At 31.3% G+C, this 23670-nt stretch overlaps 4 protein-coding genes across 4 annotated transcripts in view; 2 read left to right on the forward strand and 2 right to left on the reverse strand.

Moving 5' to 3' along the window:
* The window catches only part of LOC129913640 (28S ribosomal protein S9, mitochondrial), a 28678-nt gene extending 19466 nt beyond the window's left edge, over positions 1-9212 (forward strand). The window contains exons 7-8 of the mRNA XM_055992408.1: positions 8818-8980; positions 9044-9212. Of these exons, the coding sequence (XP_055848383.1) occupies positions 8818-8980; positions 9044-9135 (255 nt within the window). The 3' untranslated portion in view covers positions 9136-9212. The remainder of the gene's footprint in view (positions 1-8817; positions 8981-9043) is intronic.
* Positions 9213-9239: 27 nt separating this feature from the next.
* On the reverse strand, positions 9240-17359 carry LOC129913639 (probable arginine--tRNA ligase, mitochondrial). The gene is made up of 4 exons (XM_055992407.1): positions 17163-17359; positions 15904-17083; positions 9461-9818; positions 9240-9393 (listed from the first exon to the last, which is right to left on the reverse strand). Exons 1-4 carry the CDS (start codon positions 17196-17198, stop codon positions 9240-9242), a joined length of 1728 nt encoding a protein of 575 aa, XP_055848382.1. The 5' UTR covers positions 17199-17359.
* Positions 17342-18399, forward strand: LOC129913641 (calaxin-like). The gene is made up of 3 exons (XM_055992409.1): positions 17342-17757; positions 17976-18083; positions 18147-18399. Exons 1-3 carry the CDS (start codon positions 17350-17352, stop codon positions 18360-18362), a joined length of 732 nt encoding a protein of 243 aa, XP_055848384.1. The 5' UTR covers positions 17342-17349; the 3' UTR covers positions 18363-18399.
* A 3373-nt stretch (positions 18400-21772) lies between these two features.
* Positions 21773-22933, reverse strand: LOC129915130 (cytoplasmic dynein 1 intermediate chain-like). Its single transcript, XM_055994595.1, has 4 exons — positions 22772-22933; positions 22555-22716; positions 22164-22383; positions 21773-22092 (listed from the first exon to the last, which is right to left on the reverse strand). Exons 1-3 carry the CDS (start codon positions 22931-22933, stop codon positions 22225-22227), a joined length of 483 nt encoding a protein of 160 aa, XP_055850570.1. The 3' UTR covers positions 21773-22092; positions 22164-22224.
* Positions 22934-23670: the final 737 nt, after the last annotated feature.

The following is a 23670-nucleotide window of genomic DNA, read 5'->3' on the forward strand; positions in this document are numbered from 1 at the left end:
ATTACTTACCATATTGTACAATTTTTAAAATTTGGGTTAACCAATTAAATATTTCTATATAAAAAAAATGTTACACATACGCCTCAGTGACCCGCAGTGAGGACGTATATTTAATAATTAAAAGAAATGTATAACTGACTAAACAATTACGCGATGCTAAGATTTTCGAAAATGGGTAAAGTATTTTTTATCCACTAACGCATGCAGAAAACAAATCATAAAACAATATGGCGGATCTTTTTATTTTCGTGCCTCATAGGAAAAAATACTTTGAAAATTATGTAGTGCTAAGTTTTTAGGTACCAAAGACTACTAGTATATTACTTTTTGTTAATTTCTCTTTTTCAGCTTTCGTGAAAGATTTTTCCAAAAAAATAAATGGAAAAGGTCAACCTTTAACCCTTTTCGCTGAAAATAAATCAAAAGTGGTTTATTCAAAGCAAAACATCGAATATGTCAAAAATGTCTTTATTTTGCAAAAATAAATATGAAAAGCATGTTTTGCTTATTTTTTTGTTTTAAGTTCAACTTATAATAGACACTCAAAGTTCTTTGACCCAAGATTATATGTATTTTTGCTTAAAATAAAATGTAAAGATGAAAATTATGTAGCTTTCCACTGTGATGACATAAAAAAAATACAGACGAATTGCATACCTCCTCCTTTTTGGAAGTCGGTAAAAATACAAAATAAAGATTTCTCTTAGACTTTGACCGAAATTTTTCTTTTTTTTTAAATAAAGGTTATTTTATGCCCTTTATTGAAAATTGCAACAAATAAGAGTTATTGAAGAATTTTTCAAAAGGTTGAGATTTATTTCTGATCTCTGCTAAGTTTTAACTTAGAATAAAAGTAACGGATCTACATGGTGGGGTAAAGACAGAAAAAAAATGCACAACATAGTACTCTCACTTTTCTTCGCGTGTGGACCCTCCCATTTTAAAAGTCAAAATTTCAATATTTATGTTTATCGGTATCTCCTTTCTAATTTCTAAACTTGATCTTTTATCTGATCGTGAACTTAATTTTCTAAAGTATACCGCTCATATAATTCATAAGGCCAACTCAGGACTAGCCTTTTAAAACGATAGTTTAAAAACTCGTTCTCTTTATACAACCTTAGTTTGACCTGTCCTTAAATATGCCTTTTAAGTTTGATCTTCGTATCACCATATTCAAACATCCAGAATCAAAATTATGCAATGACGCTTTCTTCGCTTCGCTCTGCATGCTCTACCTTGCCAAATTCCCAGAATCCTTTACTTCCCTAACAAAACCGCCTAAAGCTGGTTAATATAAAAACTGATGACTTGTTGGCTCCTTTTCGAAAAAAAAGTACTCTTGAAAAAGCAAAAAAGCAAAAAAAAAAAAATTGTGACAAGTCTGAAGAAAACCCAAAAAATGTTTGCAATCCCCTAAGTAATGCATCAAAAACAAAAAACCGACTTTTCAATCAATTTGAAAACTTTGTAACTCGTAACATACACAAAATTATCCCCGTTATTTTAATTCAATTTCCATATAAATTAAATTTAAATACAAATTATTTATTTCTTTCATTTGTAAGCTGTCTATTTAATTAATTTTCCATTTTGATTTGCAGTGTCTAGTTTAGTCACATGAAAATTTCTCCCAATTGGAAGAGTTGAGGCATTTTTCCGGCAGTCTGACGATCCCAGACTCTGTTGAAACATGGGACCGGCAAAAAGTAATCGATGTAGATTGTGTTTTTACTATTTCCATTTCATTTCTACTGAATATAAATAGTTTCAACCATAAAAATAAGTATTAAATCGATGCGGTAACGCGTTAGTTAATTGAACTCCAATCCGGTTACTATCAGCTTGGGAAGCTCATTCATTCATTCGCCATTCATCAAATAATGAAATGTTTTGTTTTCTTTTTTTTTTGTTCCGTAAATTTTTTACAGCAACTAAAATACTCTGCCACATCGTTTGAATCAATTATATCCACAAGATAGGTACATACATAGGTAGCTTTGAACCCCCACACCTTTTACTAGCAAAGATCTAAATCTTTTTTTTTCACTTCGGTCTTCTGTGAAAATTGTGCACTTTGTCTCACTCAAAAACTAGGCAATTTATATTCCGCATCAATTGCATTGCTGGTGTGGTTTTCTCCCTACTCTCTGCGTTGCTAAAATTTATACAAAAATTCAAGTTAATTGCTTTGCGGGCATTAAAGGTCGCATTCACATGCACATAAAGGAATATTTAAAGTTTTTATTTTTGTAACTGTAGTGTGTTTTTAGTAGGATAGAACGTAAATTTGAAAACAAAATGGTTTGTACCCAAAAAAAACAAACAAAGGTTTTCAAATGTAATTTGGTTTTGCACGGAGCAAAAGAGGGCACCTTAAAATAAGATAATACCCACATTAAATCACACCGTTTTAAAACAATACGATTTTCGCTTAAAATAAGCGGAATTCGTTTAAATCCTGTTTAAATTTTAAAGTGAGCTCTTTTTTCATTTTATTATGAATTTTCTATGTGGCTGTTTTTAAAATTATTAATTGTTTTCACATAAAAATAAGATGATTTTTTTTTATCTAAAAAAAAGTTACTTAATACAAATTTTCAAATTCGGTTTGCTTTTCAAGTTGTAGACAAAAACTCAAAAAGTAACGAAAAGGGTCGAAAATTTTGATCGTTATAATAATGGTCATATCTTTGTAACCTATCCATAGATTTTGAAGAAAAGTACCTTTTTATCTTAGCCACTACACATTCAAGATTTAAAAGTATGAGGATTCGAAAGATTTTGATTTTTTCGTTCAGTAGGAAAAATTTTTTTTAGCTTTCAGGTGCTGGTTCTTCTGTCCAATTGATCGTTTATTACTCAAGATAAGGCCCGAAAACTAAGTATTCTATTAAAAACAACGACAAAAAAACTTTGAAAAATCATATCTCGAAAACCTATCCCTAAACATTTTTTTGACTAGAATTTCGAGTTTTCTGGGCTCAAATGTGTACGAAAAGTATAACGGCACTTGGTTTCCAAAATTTTTTTATTTATTTTGTAAACTAGTGTTATCATTTCTTACAAAGTAGAAGGTGCTAATTCCGAAAACAACATTAGTTTTTTCCTAGCAGCTCTAGTTTTTAAATTATTCATACATAAAAAGGCATACAAATTCATACAAATTTTTCTTTGTTAAAATTTTTTTTTTGTATTTATATTTTACTTACTCAAGTGAAATACACTACAATCGAAATAAATTTTTCCAGCAAAACTATAAAAACACATGTGATAAGAAAAACTAAAACATATATTATATGAAATTACCTCCAAAATGTCAAAAAATGAAAATATCTAAACAATTAGAGCTCCTAGAAAGGAACCAGTGTGATTTTTATAGGCTTAGTGAACCAAAATACTATAATATTTCAAAAAATAGAGCTCCTAGAAATAAACGAATGTGGTTTTTAGGTATACTGACCCTAAATACATTAAGTTTAATATACATTTTTCTGGAAAATTTGAATAAGAGCTCAAAATAAGGAAAGCTTAAAAAATTTGTTTAAACTCTCCCCCAAATATGAAAATTAAATAATTTCAAAAACTAGAAACCAAAATGATTTTTGAGCTTACTGAATCCAAATCCATACAACTTGATATAAGGGCCGAAATACTTTTTGATGCCAGTGAATTTTGAAAAAAAAAAAAAAAATATGGAAATTTTTATCAATATAAAGGGTCCAGGGGAAAAACAGCACAAGTCCATTCCAACTCATTTCGAGAAAAACGCATTTTAAAATTTTGTTCTGCAAACAAATTAGTACTATGTAAAAGCACACAATTAATTTTTTTTCAGCAAGGCTTAAATTTGTTTTATAAAAGTAAGGATGCCATCAGATAGTGCTCAGTAAATACTACAAGACCTCATCATTAGTGTATTTTTGACAAAAAGTGGACATGTGCCGTTTTTCCCCTGGGCCCTTCATATATTTTCATATATTTTAGTTGACATAGTTGAAAAATTAATTTCAATTAAATATTTTTAATAGTTTATTACCAAAAATCAGCTTTAAAATTTTAAGGGGGGAAATCCCTCCAGACGACACCTTTTTCACTATTTTTTTATGAAAAACTGAAAGCACTTATTGAAATTTGGAAAAAGACAAGATATTACTGACATTATCAAGAATTGCAAAAAAATTTTTTGAAATGAAAAAATAACAAAATGGCGGCTCTGGAGCCTTTCAAAGTTGACGCCTCTAGTTTTCGCCGTGCAATGTACAGGTCCAGGAAATCATCTTAAATCAAAAAGGAAATTTTTTTCCGTTAGATGATATTAATACGCATTGCATGAACCTAAATTTTATTTTTTATTTAAATGAAAAATAAAAATTAGAAATCAAAAAAACGAAAAAAACAAAGAAGTAGTTAAAAAAAATATTTAGGTACTGTACAAATTTTATTCAACTTTTATTCATGATTGTGGCCAATGATTTAAGGAGTAATTTGCTTCAAATTTCAAGTCGACAGCTTCATTAGTTTTTGAGTTACATTGCACGGCGCGGAAAAAAATTAGTTTCGAAAAAAATGCGTTTAAAGTTTTCGTTTTCGTACTATGGTAGATTCGGAGCGCATTGGTTTCGGGACTATCTAGGCACTTTTGAGGCTTCATTTAAGGCTAAGACCACTGAAAATAGTTTCTTCGGTTGATAAATAAATTTATTACGCAAAAAAAAAATAATGCAAAAATAAAAAATTCCGGAGGGATTTCCCCCCTTAAATACCACTGTGTTTCCAAGATAAACCACAATGTTACCGTGATTTGCAAACAATTCAATCCAAATTTGGCCTTCAAACTTGTAAATGTAAATAATGTTAATTTTATAACTCAATATAGTTTTTCTACTAAATAATTTATACTTTTTCTTCAAGAAAAATGAAATTCACATTTTTCAAACAAATTTCGAACAAATTTTTAGGCACTAAATAGTATTTTGGAAAATTTTAAAAAGTTGAAAATTGTTGGCCAGTGAACCTACTCATGAGTTGTCTACCACTTCAAAAGGAACGCGACTATTTATAAATAGTTGGTATTGGTAGTACAAGAAAGCAGAAAGAAATGTTTAGCTGTGCGATTTTTTGTAGGGATTTTTGTATTAGATTTTTCAAATCGCTTTGTACTTAATACATCATGTGGATAGATACCTTAAGAAATTGCATTACAAATCAGACTTGTGTGCACCGAGCGAACGAGAGAATCCAAGTCAAGGCTTTCCGTAGTCAACAAGTGGACGAGTTTGTTGCCTCCAAATAACGCATGTTTGCATGGCACTTTCAGGTGCACTAAGCAGAAGATATTTCTCTGATTGAAAAGAAGAAAGAAATCTACTTAACCTATGAATAAGTACGATAGATCTTTTTTTTTTATATTTTTTTTATTTAAATAGAGTTGATATTCAAGGTGGCAAGTTCAATTACTCAAGTCTATATCTTTTGAGAATGTTGTGCTACTGACGATGATGATGATGTTGATGATGGTAGTAGTGTTTTGGTGTACATATTTATGAAATCTTTCTCTACAAGTGAGACTATGATTTTTAGATAAATTATTCCATTTGAAGCTTAAAAAAAAGCACTCGTCTTTTGCTCGTTTCTTATTGCCCATTCTGCGCTGGCTACGGCGGCGGTGGTGGTGGCGCGGCATTTAATTTACTTGTTCTGATGAAAATAATCCGATAAGAAAAGAAAAGTATTCGCCGTCATTTGGTAGAGTCGGTACAGAGACTGAAAACGACGAATCGCAATATCACAGGACGGCGAAAAATGTAAGCTGTTACTTTTGTTTATTCTATTAAGAAATTGATAAGCGGAAGAATAAAATGACACATACAATCATATAAATGTGCTTAAAGTTTCTTTATTTTACATAATGTTTCAGCGAAATTTCCAAATGATTATATTAGGTACACTTAAATAACCGACTGAATGGCTAGCTTGGTTATGGTTATGATATGATAGTCTGGAGGTGCTTTGTAATTGCTAAATGATATACCAATCAATGGTTAAGTCATTATATATTTTTATTTTCTTGAATTTTTTTTAGAATTATTGCTGTTTGCAATGTAATAGAATGTATGGTTATTTTGCCAAATTTTTTAATACATCACATTAATTTTAGTATGAATTTATCTTGTTGTTATGCGATTAATTATGAACTCCGATATGCACTTCCACATATCAAGTCTTGATCTTCTATTCATGAGTTGTTTACCATCTCCAATGGAATTGCTTTCATTGCGATTTAGCGCTGGTTGTTCTGCCGCCAGGTCCTTAGTTATGTAAATAGGTGCACCAAAGTAAGAGTTTTCTTAAATCGCCGCTAAGTTGTATCTTTGCAGAGCATGGAGCATGTTACTGTAAAACAATTTTTTCTAAGAATATTTCCAAGAATCCTTAATCCTTAACTTGTCTTTATCTACTTACGAGACACCCTGTACACAAGGCTCTTTTGGATTTCTGTACCATCACGTTTTGTTCTTAAAGAATAATATATTTTTTTTTACGCCGAGAGTCCACAATAAACCTCAGCATCAACCTAGCATTTGTATCTCTAGCCATCTCGATCTTAATCTCAGTCCTCGACATTCAGTTTACAACAGCCAATAAGATCCGTCGAAATAGGCAAAGATGAGTTTCGAATGAAGCTGAAGTGAAAATTGTCTTAATCTCCACAGCCGTCAAAGCCAAAATAAAAAAAAAAATAAAAAATTTAAGTTTAGTACCTTGCTGAATCGAAAAGACAATTATTTTAAGTCCCCAAAGTAAAAAACACTCTTTTGGGGCAAGAAATAAGACCTGAACATTTAAATGCGAGTGAGATTTGATTTTTACCACAGGAAAGAATTTCGACTGCTGCGTACTGTGAAACGAAAAGCATAACAAAATTTTAGTTTATAGTGCCCATACACTACACATGGTTGCATGTGCAATATAGTCGGCATTATCACGAATTCCATTCGTATCGGCAATTTGTTACGATTCCCAAAAAAAAACAATCACGGAATTCATTCGTAATGGAAAATTTTATACAAAACGTCTCTATGATACGAATGGAATTCGTGATAACGCCGAGTGATTGCCCATGCTTTTAATAGCAAATATCGACTAGTTCTTTACCGATCGCTTTAAAATTTTGACATAAATTTCTGTTTGCATTTCCGTATGTTCTTATTAAAAATATACTAGCCTGAAAAAATATAAACCTTTTCTTGTTCAAAACATTAAAACTAATGGGAATTCAAATGGAACCTTATGTAAAAAATTGTACGTTTCAAAACTTTTCGACATTTGCTATAAAACGCAAATAAATATGGAATAAACCAAATAAGTTGAATTCACCTTAAGATTTCTCGGAAAAGAAAAGAAATTTTGAAAAGATTTCAACGGATTTTAAAAGAAAAAAATAGTTAGTTTATTAATTAAAACAAATTACTATGCGTAAGGACATATCCTCAAAACTGTAAAAAAAAAAAACGGCATGCGATATCTTTAGGTTATGCGATAAAACTTTTCTGATTTCAGATTCGAGCTCACAAAACCTTTAGAAAAGTATAACTTGGATTCTGTAACAAAAAACCTTGTTTGCCAATGTTATTTTTTATCTCATTTTTTGTGTTTTGATCCGAAACTTTCCAGAAATCGATTTTCATCGAAATACACCTACATTTTTGCACAGGAACTTTCACACACACCGCTGTATTTGACATTTATGTGAACATTTGTTTTCGTAAATTCTTGACCATGTTTTCTTTGTATTGAAAATTTCTCAAACACATTTACAAATAAATATTAGTATCTTGGTAATTTCCATTTGTCACAACAGATCATTGAATCTAATGCAAAAATGTTGAAGCAATACAAAAAAAAAAAAAGATCTGAATTCTAATGTCGTTTTCTATTGACTTTTGAGATTTTTGTGTAAAATTCTCAGATTTTCCACTGCAAATAGAATATGAAATCTAGTTGTGTAATTGTGTGCGAAATCTGTGCGTATAAAAAAAAAAAACAACAACAAATGTTCAGACAAATGTCAAACAGAGGAGTGTGTGTGAAAGTGGGTTTGTTTGTATGCGTGAATCTTGATAAAAATCCAGAATCAGATTCTTGAATCTCAGATTCATTTTTTTGTCATTTTTTTGAATCTCAAGACGCAAATAGATCATGAAATCTGAGATTTGTCCACTATTTCCCCTCTTCACCCCCCCTTTCAGCTGTCAAATTCACAAATCTCATTCTGAGATTCGTCAATAGAAAACGACATAAGTGATTTTTCAAAATATAATTTTTAAGCGATGTGGATCGTGCAATCTTAATCAATATCGTAAACAAATTCATTTTTTTTTCAATTGAATTGAATTGATGATAGCAAACAAATTTATTTATTGAAAATAGGTTGCAGATATATCGATGTACAACGATCAAACGATATCCTCCTAGTTAGTTACTTTCCGGCTTTTTGACAGCTTAATTTTCTTTCCAAAAAATTCTTATGGCTAAATTTGTAACGGATTAGAATGGGTAACATTTTTGAAGTGTGCAACAAAATCACACTAAAAATTACCCAACATGACTAAAGTGGACAGTTTTAAATTGAGTTTGAAACCTTTTTATTTTGGTTTTGTTCTTCTATTAAAATTTTGTACGATTAGCCGTTCTAAAAATTTTTACATTTCAAGAAAAAGCTCTTCATTTTCCCGTCCTTATTATATTTTTTGATTAAATTGGTTGAGTGTATAAAAACAAACATTTTTATTTTGAAATAATTTTTCATTGCAGATAATCTTTCCTTTAATTTTCACCAACATGCTTGGAAAAGTTGATATTGAAGCTAATGTCGCAGGTGGTGGCTGGTCCGGCCAAGCAGGTGCTATTCGCTGGGGTATCGCAATGAGCTTAAGAAGTTTTGTCGATCAAGATATGATTGAAGAAATGCGATTAGGTAAACGAATTTCAGTCTTACATATATTGAAATCTTTTATAAAATGGTTTTATACTTTTTTAGCTGGCTTACTAACCCGTGACTATCGTCGTCGTGAGAGAAAGAAGTTTGGTCAAGAAGGAGCTCGTAGGAAATATACCTGGAAGAAGCGATAAAATGTTCTAAAGCTTCATCCAAATAAAATAATTCCTAGCCACATACAAAGATAAATAAAATTGTCATTTAAAATATATTTTTTTTTATTGTTATCATCTTAGTTCTACATTTTTGTCAATGGTTTTAAACCAAGTATTTTCATTCCACATCCTAAAACTTCACGTGCTGCAGTAAATAATAGCAACCGGTTAGCTTGAATTTCCGCAGATGGTTCTCCTTTGACTTTGAGAAGTTTCAGAGCCCGGCTAGTGCAATTGCTAACAAGGATTATTTTTAATTAAAAAGAAAAAATACACAAAACAAATTACAACTACTGTGTATTACCATAGTGAGAATAAATATGTAACAAGCACACATGCCTCAAGAGTCTCGGCAGCTTTTAGTATAGATTGATCAAATCGAGCAATTTGAACGATGAGTTCCAAGGCAACAGGTTCTTGCAATAAATTTCCATTGGGATGTTCAGCTACTTGTACATGGGACATATTTTCCAGGAGACTTGATAACCGGCAGTGTGTATATTGCAATTTAATGCCTGTGTCACCGTTCGTTTGCAAGGCGTTGTTCCAATCAAAATCGTAGTCTCTTTGACGACGTTGCTTAAGATCGTTAATTATCACAGCTGAAACACCAAGAACATCGGCGACAGTCGAATCCAAAGATGAGACATTAATTTTTGTTGCTTAAAATGAAAAATTGCCATCATTAATTTGAACGAATATGGTTATGAAAAAGATTTTATAAATAGAAGAAGAACAACAACAAACTTAAATCATCAATCAAAATGTATAAACTGCTTGAATTGTAATTAATATAATTTTTACACAAAAATGATACACGTTGAAGAGATCGGTAATTCCAGAAAAACAAAACTGTTCAAGGTAAGTATGTACTTAATAATTTAAAACTAAATGAAACAAAAAAATCCATTGTATTTCAATACGTTTTAATCAAATTCACCGAAATTAACATTTGGTTGTTTTTCTGATTTTTTTTTTTTTAATCAGGAGTGTCATCTACAAATTCTGTTTTGATAAAAGAGGACAAATTAAATTTTTTTTTTTTGGGAACTTTAGTCGTTTTTTAAACTTTCTATTCAAATAATTAATTTGTCATAATCTCGACTTATTCAAAATTTGGATTCGTCAAAGTTAGATTTCGGAATCCGTTCTTACCCTGTTCCAAATTTATGTCTATAACTCTTTCTCCACAGCGAATTAAAGCTTGTCGACATATAAAAAATTGATCTAGGTAAAAATACCTTTTCAACGACATATGACTCATTGTTATTGGTCCCAGGGCTAAAATTACCATTGCACTTTATTAAAGTTTTTATCTAGCCCGTTGATAATTTTAACCATTTTTAAAGCTTAATCTATTTACTCAAAAAATAATTCTCAAGACATCATAAGGTTTTAATTAAAAATGTTTGGTTTTCCTTTAAGTTTAATCACTTGGATTTCTTCTTACCTTAAAAATAGGTCATATCAGGTGAAATTCATAGGGACCTTCTCAAAATCCTTCATTGCCAAATCGGGTGTCCAGCAAGGCAGTCACCTGGGACCTCTTCTTTTTATTTTAGCTATTAATGACGTACCCTTATGTTTACATAAGAGTTAAATTCTTATTTTTGCAGATGATATGAAAATTTACAAAAGCATAAGCTCTGTGAATGACCGCATATCCTTGCAAGATGATCTTGGTAGATTTGCTATTTGGTTTACAAAGAACGGTTTAAATCTCAACCCGACTAAATGCCAGACCGTGACCTTTTCAAAGAAAAAAACTCCTAGTCTATATGATTATAAAATATCTCATCACACTTTATTCCGTGTGCATAGCTTTAAAGACCTTGGTGTTAACTTTAACTCCAATCTCGATTTCACAGAGCACATAAACCTGATTGTAAACTAGGCCAATTCTATGTTAGGTTTTGTTAAGCGTTGGTGAAAAGAGCACCCTTACATTAGATTAGCTCTTTACAGCTGCTTAGTTCGCCCCCACTTAAAATATGCATCTCAAGTTTGGACACCTTTTGACAGAATCAATATAAAAAGAATAGAATCAGTCAGTAATTTTTTTTCGCTTCGCCTTAAAAGGCTTACCATGGACGGACATTTTTAACCTTCCTTCCTATGAGCATTGAATCAACCTACTGCAGATTCAAACCTTGTCTCAAGGAGAGTTAAGAACGACATTGTATTTATTCATCAACTTATAACGGGTCTAATTGATGGGCCTGATCTGCTTAAATCTATTAATTGTAACTACCGGATAGGTAATCTGTTTGATTTTAATTTTAATAAAACTAGTTTGAAAAAAAAAATTATGGGAAATTTAATTGTCTATGTTTATTGCATTACAAACACTAACCTAGGATGAATAGGAGTCGAGATATTTGATAAAAACTAAAATCTATGGTGGCGATCAAAAGGTGAATTTCAAGAGTGCGAAAAATCTGGGTTATGAGTTTGTGATATTAAGCCAATTCTCTATTAATGAGAAAAAAAATGTTGGGGGTGGTAAAAACTGCTGGGTCGTCCATTAGTATATAAAAATTATAAATGCACGGTACTATATAACTATTTCCAGAGATTTTGTAGCAAATCCAATGATCTCTTGTGGCAAATGTATATAGCCAAAAGTCAAAAATTTCAAAATTTACAAAACCAAATGCTAACATAAATGTCAAGTACCCTGGTGTTGGTAAAGTTGCGTATGCAAATATATTGTCACCGTAAAGCAAAATTGTTGTAAGTCACAAAATGCAAATTTTACATTGGACGATTTTTAAGTTTCAAATTGGTTTAAAGCGACAATTTTCTGCTCGTTTGCCATTCAAGTTATGTTTTTTTTTTTGAATAAAATATACACGTTTAACTCATTAGTAGGTGCATACTATTTTTAAATATTTTTTAAAACTAAAAACCCAAAATTGGACATAGAACAATTCCTATACAAGTACGTTTTTTCCTAAATAAAAAGTGGACTTAGAACAAAATATAAGAATACTCGGGCTCATTTTCAAAAGGTTACTTCCCTGATTTTATTGTTCTATGTCCCATTAAATTATATTATCTGCGGAATGAAATTTTTTTTGACAAAAACGGTTTTAAAATTCGGAAAGAGCAGATTAGTAAAGCTGCATCATTAACTCATTTTCGGTAAAAAGTCGGCTTTACGCCGACAATATGTAGATGTCAACCTCGTTAAAAATCGAGATTTGGAAAATTTGATCTTGGATAAAAAAAAAATCTCTTTTGGCAAAAAGATACCAGTACCTACTTCCTGGTATTTTTTAACAGAAGATAAAAAATAATTGATTTTTTGTGGCAAATGGAAATTTCAATTAATAAAAAAAAACACCTTATTTACATATATGTAAATTGTATGTTCACTTTCCGAGGTACTTTATTTGTATAAATTTCTTCACGTTAACAATCGGGTTTTCCTTTGGTAAATTTGTATTTTGATCTAAAGGTAAATTAATTTTTTTTTTGTTACGAAACGAATACGTTTTCAAATTGATTTTTATTGGCTATAGTATTGGTGTGTATTTGTGTCTGTGAACTAGGCAGCAATTGTAGTTGTCAAATATTCTTTCGACCGTTGATTTTTTTTTATCCGAAGATGAGCTGGACGAATAAATTAACTCACTAAAAATAACTTCCATTTGAATTCAAAACTATTTTAATTCTTTCTTGATACCAAAACAAATTATTATCAAACAAAATCTTGCTAAATATGAGTGTTCAATTTGCCGAAAAATCCAGGTCTGGAAAAATAAATTAATTTGTTTGAAACGAAGGCAAAAATGGTCAATATCAGTTTTTTTTTGACAGATCTAAATCAAAAATAGGTACATTGATTTTTGTACGAAACAAAAACCTTATTGGATGCTCTTAAGTGTTAAAGCACAGAAAATTTTGGAAATGGTAGTAGGTATGTATTTTAACAAAAATTTAAGTTCGTAGTTGAATAGTTCTATGCGGTCTAATATCGATTACAAAAGTCTGGTAGCATTAATTCACGTCTTTTATGTATGATCTTCGAGGGGTTAAACAACGCGAGTTTTTTTTACTAATTTAAGTATGCTAAATCCAGACTATTTCCCATTCTAAATATACATAAGAATATAAGAATTGAGCTCGAAGACTTCAATCACAGCGATGAGTTTAATAAAACTCGAGATATAACCATATCGGCTCTACTTTTGAAAGTAAAAGTGTGGAATATAATGTGAGTAGCTATAAAACTGCGTACTTAAATTTTGGTTTAAAGAACCTTCATTTCCAAAATTCGTTTGTGGACTCAACGGCGTATACAAGGGGGGGGTCACGGGGTCATGACCCCCCCCCAAGAACTCAAAACTTAAACAAGAAATTGTTATGTTATACTCAATTCCTTTAAGAAAGACCGTTTTCAAAATATTGAAGTTTTAGAACATGAACGAAAATGAAAAGTGAAAAAAAATTTTTGGTATTCAAACAACCTATTTTACCATTTTTTGGGGATGCGATCATATTTTTAGCGAATGCTATGCTGGATTAGGATTATTTTCATTAGTTCGATAATATTACAAATTGACAGACACTAAGTTGAGTTCTGCTGTAGAGTTTTGTGTAGATTTAAAATCCGAACAAGAATACATATTTAGAGCTTTAAAAAAAAATTGAATTGGGTATGTAAAAAAAAATCATCACTAGAGCAACTTTCCCTATAAAAATAAACGGATTAATCCTCAAGAACTCATCGATTTTCATACATTACTCAATCTTCAATCGCGTTTTAAGGCAAACTATAATTTTAGTCCAGTGAATAGAGACATTTTACTATGAAGCAAATGGAAAAAATAGGGACAGGCTGAAATCTTGCAGAACTGAAGTTTTTTGAGGTTTGTTCAATTTTTGTCAAAAATCTCAGTTTTTACTATAACTACATAATTGAATCATCTGAGAATATTCGGAAAGCATTGATATTTCATAAATAAGTACATTTTTACAAAAAAATTTTTGGCCGCCATTTTGAAAAATGCCTTTTTGTGATTTTCTCGGCTTCCGTTTGTTGTAGAAAAGATTGTTTTGTCTTGTTTTGTAGAAAAACTCATTCTCTATTTTTTTTTAATTAAAAAACTTTTTTTTTTGTAATGTTTCCGTATAAAAAGTTTTCAAAGAAAAAATGTAGGTAAAATTTTCGGAGATAGTCGTCAATATTACATTTTTTTCTCGATTAAGGTTCATCTTACCGAAAAAATCTTATCATAATTTTTGTACAAATCTAAATTTACATTTATATTATGTTTTTTTTTTGCACGCCCAAAACTGTTTAAGTTATAACGAGAAAAAATTCACGACCACCCCGAAAATTTTACATTTTTGTGTCACTTCTAATACGAAAACGATACAACAAAAAATTATTTAAAACAAAAATTAGACAATTAATTTTTAATTTTGTTTGTACTGAGGTAATTTATTCAAAAATTATCTTTAAGGTGTAATAGCACCGTGTAGACACGAAACCGAGTGTCATTTTCATCAGTATATAAAACAAAGAAGAAACTTTATTTTCTTTTAAGTTTTTTCTTAGCTCGATTTGGTGTATCAAACTCCAAACTAAATTTTTTCATTCAGGCCCATTTGCTCATACTAGTCATAAATTCTAGTCTTAGATAGGACGAACATAACTCTTATGTTTTACTTAGTTTATTCTAAGTTTCTAAAAAATATTTATGTTCATCCTAGCAACGATTTACTTTCATGCGAGAAATCGCTGAGAACTTCAATTTAAAATGTCAAACAACACAAACGTCAGTTAATTTAAATTGTTTTTGAGCAATTTACCGAAAATAATTTAACAAATTTATTATTTTGGCAATTTTAATTGCAGAAAAAAAGTGTAAAATAGTGAAAGTGGCAATAAAAGTGTATTTAATTTAATAAAAAAATTATTTATTTGACAAAATTTGTTTTGTAAATATTTTTGTTTGTCAAAAATTATATATGACCAATATAAAAACAAAAAGTGAACAGTGTTTCAAAAATGTGTGTTGTAAATTTTACCACCGGTAAATGGTTAATGTTAATGAATGTGAGTAAATATATATTAAATTGAAAATATATTTCCTTTTTTACCACATGCATCAATTTTTGAAGCCGCGTTCTTTCTGTTTTGGTCAATAAAATACTTTAAATAGAACATAAAACCCTTAAGTACTACTATTTCTTCCCCCTAAGTTATGTCAAACTTAGAGAAATTTATGACCCAATTTTGAGTTTATGCAAACCACTATGTTTAATTTAAGGGTTTATGTTTCACATAATTATTTAAGACTCGTTTCAGCAAATTGGCCTCAATTTTAAAACAAAATTAAAAAACAAAATTATTTTCAAATGCGATTCGTTTGCCTGAGGTTAAGAAGACTTTTAATTCAAAAGTTACCACTGTTTATTACATAAAAAAAGATTTTATTTTTTATTGTAACTTTTAAAATTACTTTAGGCTAGGGGAAAAAATATATACATAGTTGCTTTTAGGCAAATTATTCAATGGAAGCAAACGAATCATATTCCGTTTTTGTTCGATTCAACTATCACATTTTCCACCTATCAAAATTGTTGTGCCAAAAATTTTGGCATGACCCCCCCCCCCCCCCAAGAAGTAAACCTGTATACGCCCCTGTGTGGACTGTTGTCTCTTAAGGTTAATAAATCAATGAAAAGTTTATGTGATATAAAAACAAACAAACAACAACAAAATTCTTAACTTACTCGGACTCTGTAACTGTTTCTCCATCATAATATCTCTAGCCTCGTTCAATAGATCTTTCAAAAATACTGCTTTTCCCGTTCTCGTACTCATACCACGAATCCGACCAAACTTAATATGCTTTGCTTTCCTTCCAATATCTGCATTAATTCCACTTGTTACCTTAAAAAGCGCATCAAAATGATCAGTTTGTGCATTGTCTACAACATAGAACATTTTCTCAAATTTAAATCGTTCAAATCGATCTAAAAGTGCAGCAATATCTCGCACAAGATACAGTGTCGATCCGTCACTTTTAATAACCGGAACACGTCTCTCTCCTACATTGACAATTTTTCGACCATCTTTTTCATCATGAATCAGATTTTTATCTTTCATCATTTCAACGATAGAACCGACAGCCTTTTGACTATATTGCGATTCCCAGTCATATACATCGAATTCAACTCCCAATCTTTGATAAACACCTTCAAGTTCTGAAACTGTGTAAGCTCTATATTTTTGCCATTGCATTTGCATTTCGGGTGCTGTCTCATTTTCTAAATCAGTAAAATACTTTCGAGCCTTCTCTGTGATACTGGGATCACTTTTAGCTTCCGTATTCGATCGGACATATGCTCTATAAAGATTTTCAATGGGATTAACTCGCATTTGTTCATCTGTGAGTTGTTCTAATTCAACTCCAACTTGTAACATTCCCAACTGAGTCCCCCAATCGCCCAGATAATTCATTTTCACAACACCATGACCCAAATGCTTATAAAGATTTCCAAGAACATTACCGATTATGGTCGACCGCAGGTGACCTACATGGAAAGGCTTGGCAATGTTGGGTGAACTAAAATCGAGAACAACACACCCTTTCGAATGTGTCGCCGGGGGAGATGCAAAATTTAAACGGAGGACATCACTTGCAAATAATAATTGGTTTAGCTTGAATGCTATTCCAGATTTGGCATGGTCTCGAGATGCAACTGAAGCTACACTCTCTACAATTTCTTTTTCTATTGGAGATGTACTTAGGTGGCCTAGCAATTCATTTGGGTGCGTTCCAGTGATCGAAGTGAGATCAGCAGATGACAAATGCAACTCTGGGTGTGCAGCAGATTTGAGTGATCTGGGAAGCTCGAGGCGAGCGGCAATTGCATCTTCTAAATCAGTTCTTTTAATAATTTGAGAGATCTATTTATAATTAATGGAAAATCATTCATTTTAATAGATGACAACTTTCATTTAATTGAAAATTTCTTGATTTAAATACCTTTTGCCCGATGGTTTTTCGAATTCTTGAAGACATTTTTCACTCACACACAGTGCAGTTTTCTCATCATAGTAGCTGTCAGTTTGTGTTTTGACTTTTGGTTTGTTATTCAATTTGATTCAATTATTGAATGAAATGCATTCAACGGGTGTGTTCAAAAAGTAGTGTTCCAAGCAAAATCACTCAAATGAAAATAAATTTTATTTTTAAAAACAAAAGCAAGAAAAATAAAATGAACAATTTAGATGGAACATTAGATGGAATCCAAAATACTCGATTTTTAAACATCTATCATGGATTGATCAAGCAAATGTTGAAGCAAACACAATTCTCTGAAATGGAATTGAATTGCATTTTAATGATTTATCATAAATTTGTTTTATTAAATGGACCGAGAGCAAAAGCAATGACGAAGAAACAATTTTTTCATCTCTTTGAAGTTTTGTTTAAAGTTTTTGATTTGCAAATAATCGAAAGAATTATGATATTGATTGCAAAAGAATCAAAAAATCACATACCACCGATTGCTTGGGTCAAGTTGTTTTCGGTTTTTATGTCGGATTCGTTGGATGAGAAGATGAAGTTTGTTTTTAGTGTAAGTTTAACGATAGTATAAAATATATATTTTTCTATTGGCCACGTTTCATTGGAGGTGGTGTTGTTTACCCATGAGTAGATCTAGTACAACAATTATCAAGTGATCTTATTCTACTCGAGGAGATAGAAATGTTTAGTTGTTGTACTAGATTTCTACGCACGAGTAAACTACCACCTCCAATGGAACAGGGTTATTGTTAGATCTTTTATTTTTAGATATATAATTTACATGAAACGAATTTTTTGAATAGAGAAATTTTAACAAAATTCGTTGATAAATTTTTCACTGGAGAAGATGAGGACGAAGTTGTGGAATTAACAGCGGTTTGATATTTAATAAAAAAAACTTTTGTTTTTTCTTACTTAAACTTTTTTATACCAATATAGGATATGGTAGATTTGTTGTTCAAGAAATTTGATTTAGACCGTGATGGTTTGATTTCATATGATGATTACTCTACAGTGGTTCGAAAGACACCTATGCTATTGGAATTTTTGGGACCATGTTTGCCATCTCGTGATGGCTTAACAGTAACTGCATATTGTTCAAATATTTTATCAAAAATGGGTGACATGGGATTAAATCAAGATGATGTTAAATAAAAGAAAAATATTAATAAAAAGAATAATTTGTTAAATATTTACTGTTTTTTTTTTTTACTGTATTGTGTAATGGGTATGAACAATTTTCTAAATAAAACGAATACATTTCTAGAAACTGATTTAAAGCACTTTTTTTTCACTGGAGTGGAGCTAGTAGTATGTTAAATTATAACTTATATATGCACTCGATGGTAACCCTACACATTTCATAGCTATTAGTTAGTTATAAGTAAATACTTACCTACACAAATTTAAGAATATTTGTTTACAAATACATACTTACAAAATGTCAAAACCACGTGGTGTTTCTAAAATGTAGTAGTATTTTGTACTAGATTAATTAATTTCCCCTCATTTTTTGACACAACTATCGTTTAATTAATCATCTGTGGGAATTCGATTTTAAATACAAATTTAAGCAACGTTGCTTAAAAACGAATTAAATATTTAAGCAAGCTTAACTAAACAACCTTTGAGAGCCAATTTAAGCAAATCTAATAAATTTAATTTTTCATTTTTTTCATCTTTAAATGCTTGACCATACCGGAAGGTAGTGGTAGGGTAGAAGCGGGAGGCTTCGTCATATGCATTTTTTGTCGCTCCCTTAAGATTTATCTCTTTCGTTTACGAAAAACCGTTACTCCAATACCTGAAAAAAAAACAGTAAACAAAATGTGCAGTGAAAACTATCCTAACGGCCATATTATTCACTAGTTTAAACAATACATCTGGATGTAAAATTGTCAAATGTCAAAAGTAAATCCAAATCCAAAATAGTTATCCCGATTTTAATTATGAAAATAGTTAAAAATTACTATTTTTATCTCGGTGTGATAGTAATATTATGGATTTGGATTTATTTTTGACATTTCAAATTCTTTACATCCAGATGTATTTTTTAAACTAGTGAATAATATGGCCGTAAGAATAAGAAGTACAGGAATGGGTGTTTGATGAAACCAGTGCGGCATTTTTTTCAATTTTACAAAGTGGTTTTAGTTACACAAACACATATGCATTGAACCAGGGATGGAGATGGACGTTTTATCTACATGACCGTTTATACTAGGTGTGTTTTTTTGTTTATCTATAGGCGTGTTTTTTCTATTAAGCCTGAACTACATCAAAACACAAAGTCAAAAAAGTACAAAAAAGTAAAAACGATGTTTTTTCTTCTTCCCCCTAGTAGCTTGTTTGTATATCTCTCTTTCATTTAAAAAAGTATTCGATTCAAAAAGCTTGAACAAGACCAAGCTTTCAATTTTCACAAAGTTTTAAAAACAAATACATTCAAACAATATTTTATATCCTTTCCGTAAGGTAGCTCTTCGATCACATAGTTCCTGTCATTTTGCGAAAAAAAAGCTCTTTTGACAAACAATTGAAATTTCAAATACAGTCGATTCAATATAAAGGCTTCACTACATTCACCACTTTTTGAAAAAGTACAAAAGTAGGTGTGTTTTTTATTACCACCGGTCTTAACTGGACAAAAAAAAAACGCCCGGGGCTTAACCTGAAATCTTGGCAGCACTGTATATTGAATGTTCCGAAAAAATTTAGAGTTGTCATATTTTTCGCTTTCGTCCTTTTCTTGTATTTTTCATGTATGTTTTACAATGAGATACAAAAATGTATGCTAGCAAAACTAGTTTAATACATTTTGTCCTTCCAAACGTCAGTTTTCACGTTTGTAAACAAATTCTAAACAATTTATGAAAAAATTAGTTTGGTAGCACAGATTTAAAACTCTTCAAAATGTTAAGCCCAGAGAAATCTCCGGGCTAAACAACTAAGCCCAAGGGGCTAAGGTGTTGTTGTATTTAACATGTAAATTGCTTAGCCCAGACTGCGTTTTTTTTGTCCAGTTAAGACCGGTTGTAATAAAAAACACACCTAATGTAGTTAAGGCTTAAGTCGTACTTCCTTTAGGTCAAATTTTCCTGTAAATCAAATTTTTTTACCGTTTTTAATGAAACCGCCTGCAGCAAAAAGATTAAATAGATTCCTCTTAGTCGAATTTCAATCTAACTGGAACCAATTTTCGTGTCCTGTAACAATTGGACTTCCTTTATTGGTTCGATATATTCCTTATTCCTTCTTTAGATGTACTCTGCCTGCATTGATGTCGTCCTGTTTCTGTACGAAATGTCTTCTACAAATGGCTCTAAGGCCTCCATCGAGATCCCGAGAAAATGATATCTGCATGAATTTTCTTCGCAATTACCTTCCCCTCCTTAACAGCTAGGAAGGAATTAAGGCAATACACATGGATTCCCAACCCAACTCAACCAACCCTACAACTGGACATAATGGGTCTGAACACCCCCGAGGACAACCTATACAGCAGACTTTTTAAATTAAGTTAATCCATGTATTATATTTTATAACTTTGTTTATTATTTAACGTTAGGCTCTCTTTGTGCCAACAAAATTTTGTAACTATCAATGTATCTTAGAAATAAGTTATTTTAAGTCAATTGTAAATAGCAAGTTCAATAAACCAAAATTGAATTGCAATACACATGGATAAACAAAAAAACATACATATTTGCAAGCTAGCATTCTTGATCCAGCTGTGGGAGTCCTTACAAAGGCGGGAGATTTTGTTTTATATTTTCTTCCCCGAAACGTAATCCGTTTTGCTTTTTCTCATTAAGATTTATTTGACCAGTTTCCAATCCGATATGAAAATTAAATAAACAAATTTGTGCGCGCGTCACTGCATAATCTCAGAACTGTTTCTTTTTTGTTTGTTTTGTTGCTTGCTAGGTATACAACAAAAGTCTCATAACCAACTCCAAGTTGAAGCAGAACTCAAATATTCACTCTGGCGAGTGAATACAAGATTTTACGAATTTCTGCAATAGGTTAAAGTTTATTTAATATTTTGTGTTCTTCTAAAGAGAGCTGGAGAACTTTCAATAAAACTAGATACGAAAGTGTTTTGTTGAAAATGACTCAATTAATATCTGATTAATATGTTTGAAATATAATTCTAGTTTCGCTAGTTAATTCCTTATGTTTGGTTCATTTTAAGAGATGCTTTTCTGATAAACGTGCTTAACGCAGAAAGGGGATGATATGCCTTCCTACTACTTTAAATCTGGAAAGAAATCTACGCCCTTAGATGAAGCTAATGCCGAAGAAAAATCAACAAGAAAGAAGAAGAAAAGCGACACGGAGCAGAATAAAATTGTAACCACATCACAATCCCAGTCACAGTCACATCAACCACCACAACCACTGCTGCTACCAAAGTCTCAATCACCTCCCGCCGTCCAGTTTATGAAACTAAAAGCTAATGCTAATTTTTTTTTTTATCATTCGCCACAATTAAGATAGAAAATCATTTCATGTGATCACTAAGTAATTTAAGTTTTTATTCTTTTTAAGGATTATAAGTTTGGGTGTAAGGCTTGATTGAAAAAAATTACTGTTAAAACATAATAAGTAAATTGAGTCTATATGAGAGATGATTCAATAGATTAAGTACAATTGAACAAATTTTACTTTATATTCCAACTGTTGTTAAACAAATTCGTTTCACTTTGCATAAATATTTAATATACAATCAAAAAGTTAAAACAATATTGGTTCAATTAAAAACAAAACAAAATTAATAAATTTTATCTCATTCAACTCATTGTGCCACATGCGTATAGCTCCTCTAGACAAGAGTTCTTCATTATGCAAATTATGATTAGCCTGGTTATTAATCACAGCATTCCTGAAAGTTTAAATAATAAAAAAAAACATTTTAAACCATTCGAAAATACAAAAAGTTCGCGACTTAGATACCTGAATTGATTTGACTTCGATTCTCCAGATTGTCGATTTCAATAGTAGCTTTTTCATCCAATTAAACATAATGCAGCAAAGCAGAAGTAGATGGATTAATAGACATAAACCTCCATCTTATCTTAAATAAACGTCTTGATGACTGGAAAATGTTTTTGTTTATACAGGGCCAGGGAGCTGTTGTGGGATGAAGTAGGCTTAAAGAACGAGTGGCTTGGTTCTGGAAAGAATCAACAAGTTTTGGATGGTAAATATTACGTATTTAGATAGTTGGTATACAAAAAAGTAACAAAAATCCACTTTGGCACTCATTCACCTTGTGAAAACAATAAAAAGGAGTGCCTTTGCATTTTAACCAATATGATTTTTGAGCTTACTGAACATAATTCACCTTAAGATTCCATAACTTAATTGTCCAATCAATGGACGATGTAAGGAACAAATCACCAAAATCTGGTGTAGATTGATTTAGATGAGTTGATATTCCCGTCACTGGACGCAAAATGCTTCTCATAGACTTCAGACACACCCGAACGTATTCCATGTCGATAAGCTTTTAGAAACAACAATTTGTTTTAAGCAAATGGTAAATCACAACAAACTCTTACCAGAATAAACATTGCCATTGCCAGATTGTTAATCTCATTCGATGAAAAGAACATGCAAGTGATAGCAATTGGCTTCGATTGCCGTTGCTGCAATTCCAGTGTATCTTGCTTGCCATCGGATGAGATCGATATCACATTGTGTGCATTCTGTGTGCCAACCATTTGCAAACAGTACACTGGGTTCGTATCTTGTGGTGTCCTCTGGATGGGGGTGCGCTTTTGCACTCGATTATTCCACAATCTGACCGGAATACGTTGCACCGAGTATAAGATTTCATTGAATTGAACTTAGTAAAGCATGTTGACATAACGGCACTCTGACAATGGAATACATCTTCGGGTGCTTGTTTTTTATATTTTGTGTTCCAGACCATTACAACACCACAACACCATCTGGTTCATTGGGACTCTCCTAGGGAAGTTTTTTAATGGGTTTTAGGTAGAATCGTACGATACAATACAAATGCAAACCTCATTTTTGTGATATGAAGCAACAACCAGTTCAGGAAAATGTGTTGACCAATCCATTGAAGTGATGCATTGATTCTTAGACTATCGGTCTTCGTAGAAAGCTCGATTCAACGACAACCTAGCATTTGTCCTAACATCGTTTGACTCTTCATTATCACCACCTCCAATGTAGTCTGTGTAGATGTCGACATCCCAGATAGAGCCCTTCTTTTTTGTGTTCAAGTGGTGTTATAGCTGATGCAACTTCCTTTACAATGGGCAAACCATGTGGTAGAATTCCTGGTGGTAGTTTGGAATGGAACCTAACACAGCTAGAGGAACATGACAATCGACAAACCAGGAACAATTCAACGAATTTTTTTTGTTTGTTTGTTGTTTCTTTCTCGTTGTTTTATTAAATTTTAATTTTTAAAATAAAAAAGCAAGAG

Source organism: Episyrphus balteatus, chromosome 3 (genome assembly GCF_945859705.1).
Source record: "Episyrphus balteatus chromosome 3, idEpiBalt1.1, whole genome shotgun sequence".
NCBI lineage: Eukaryota > Metazoa > Arthropoda > Insecta > Diptera > Syrphidae > Episyrphus > Episyrphus balteatus.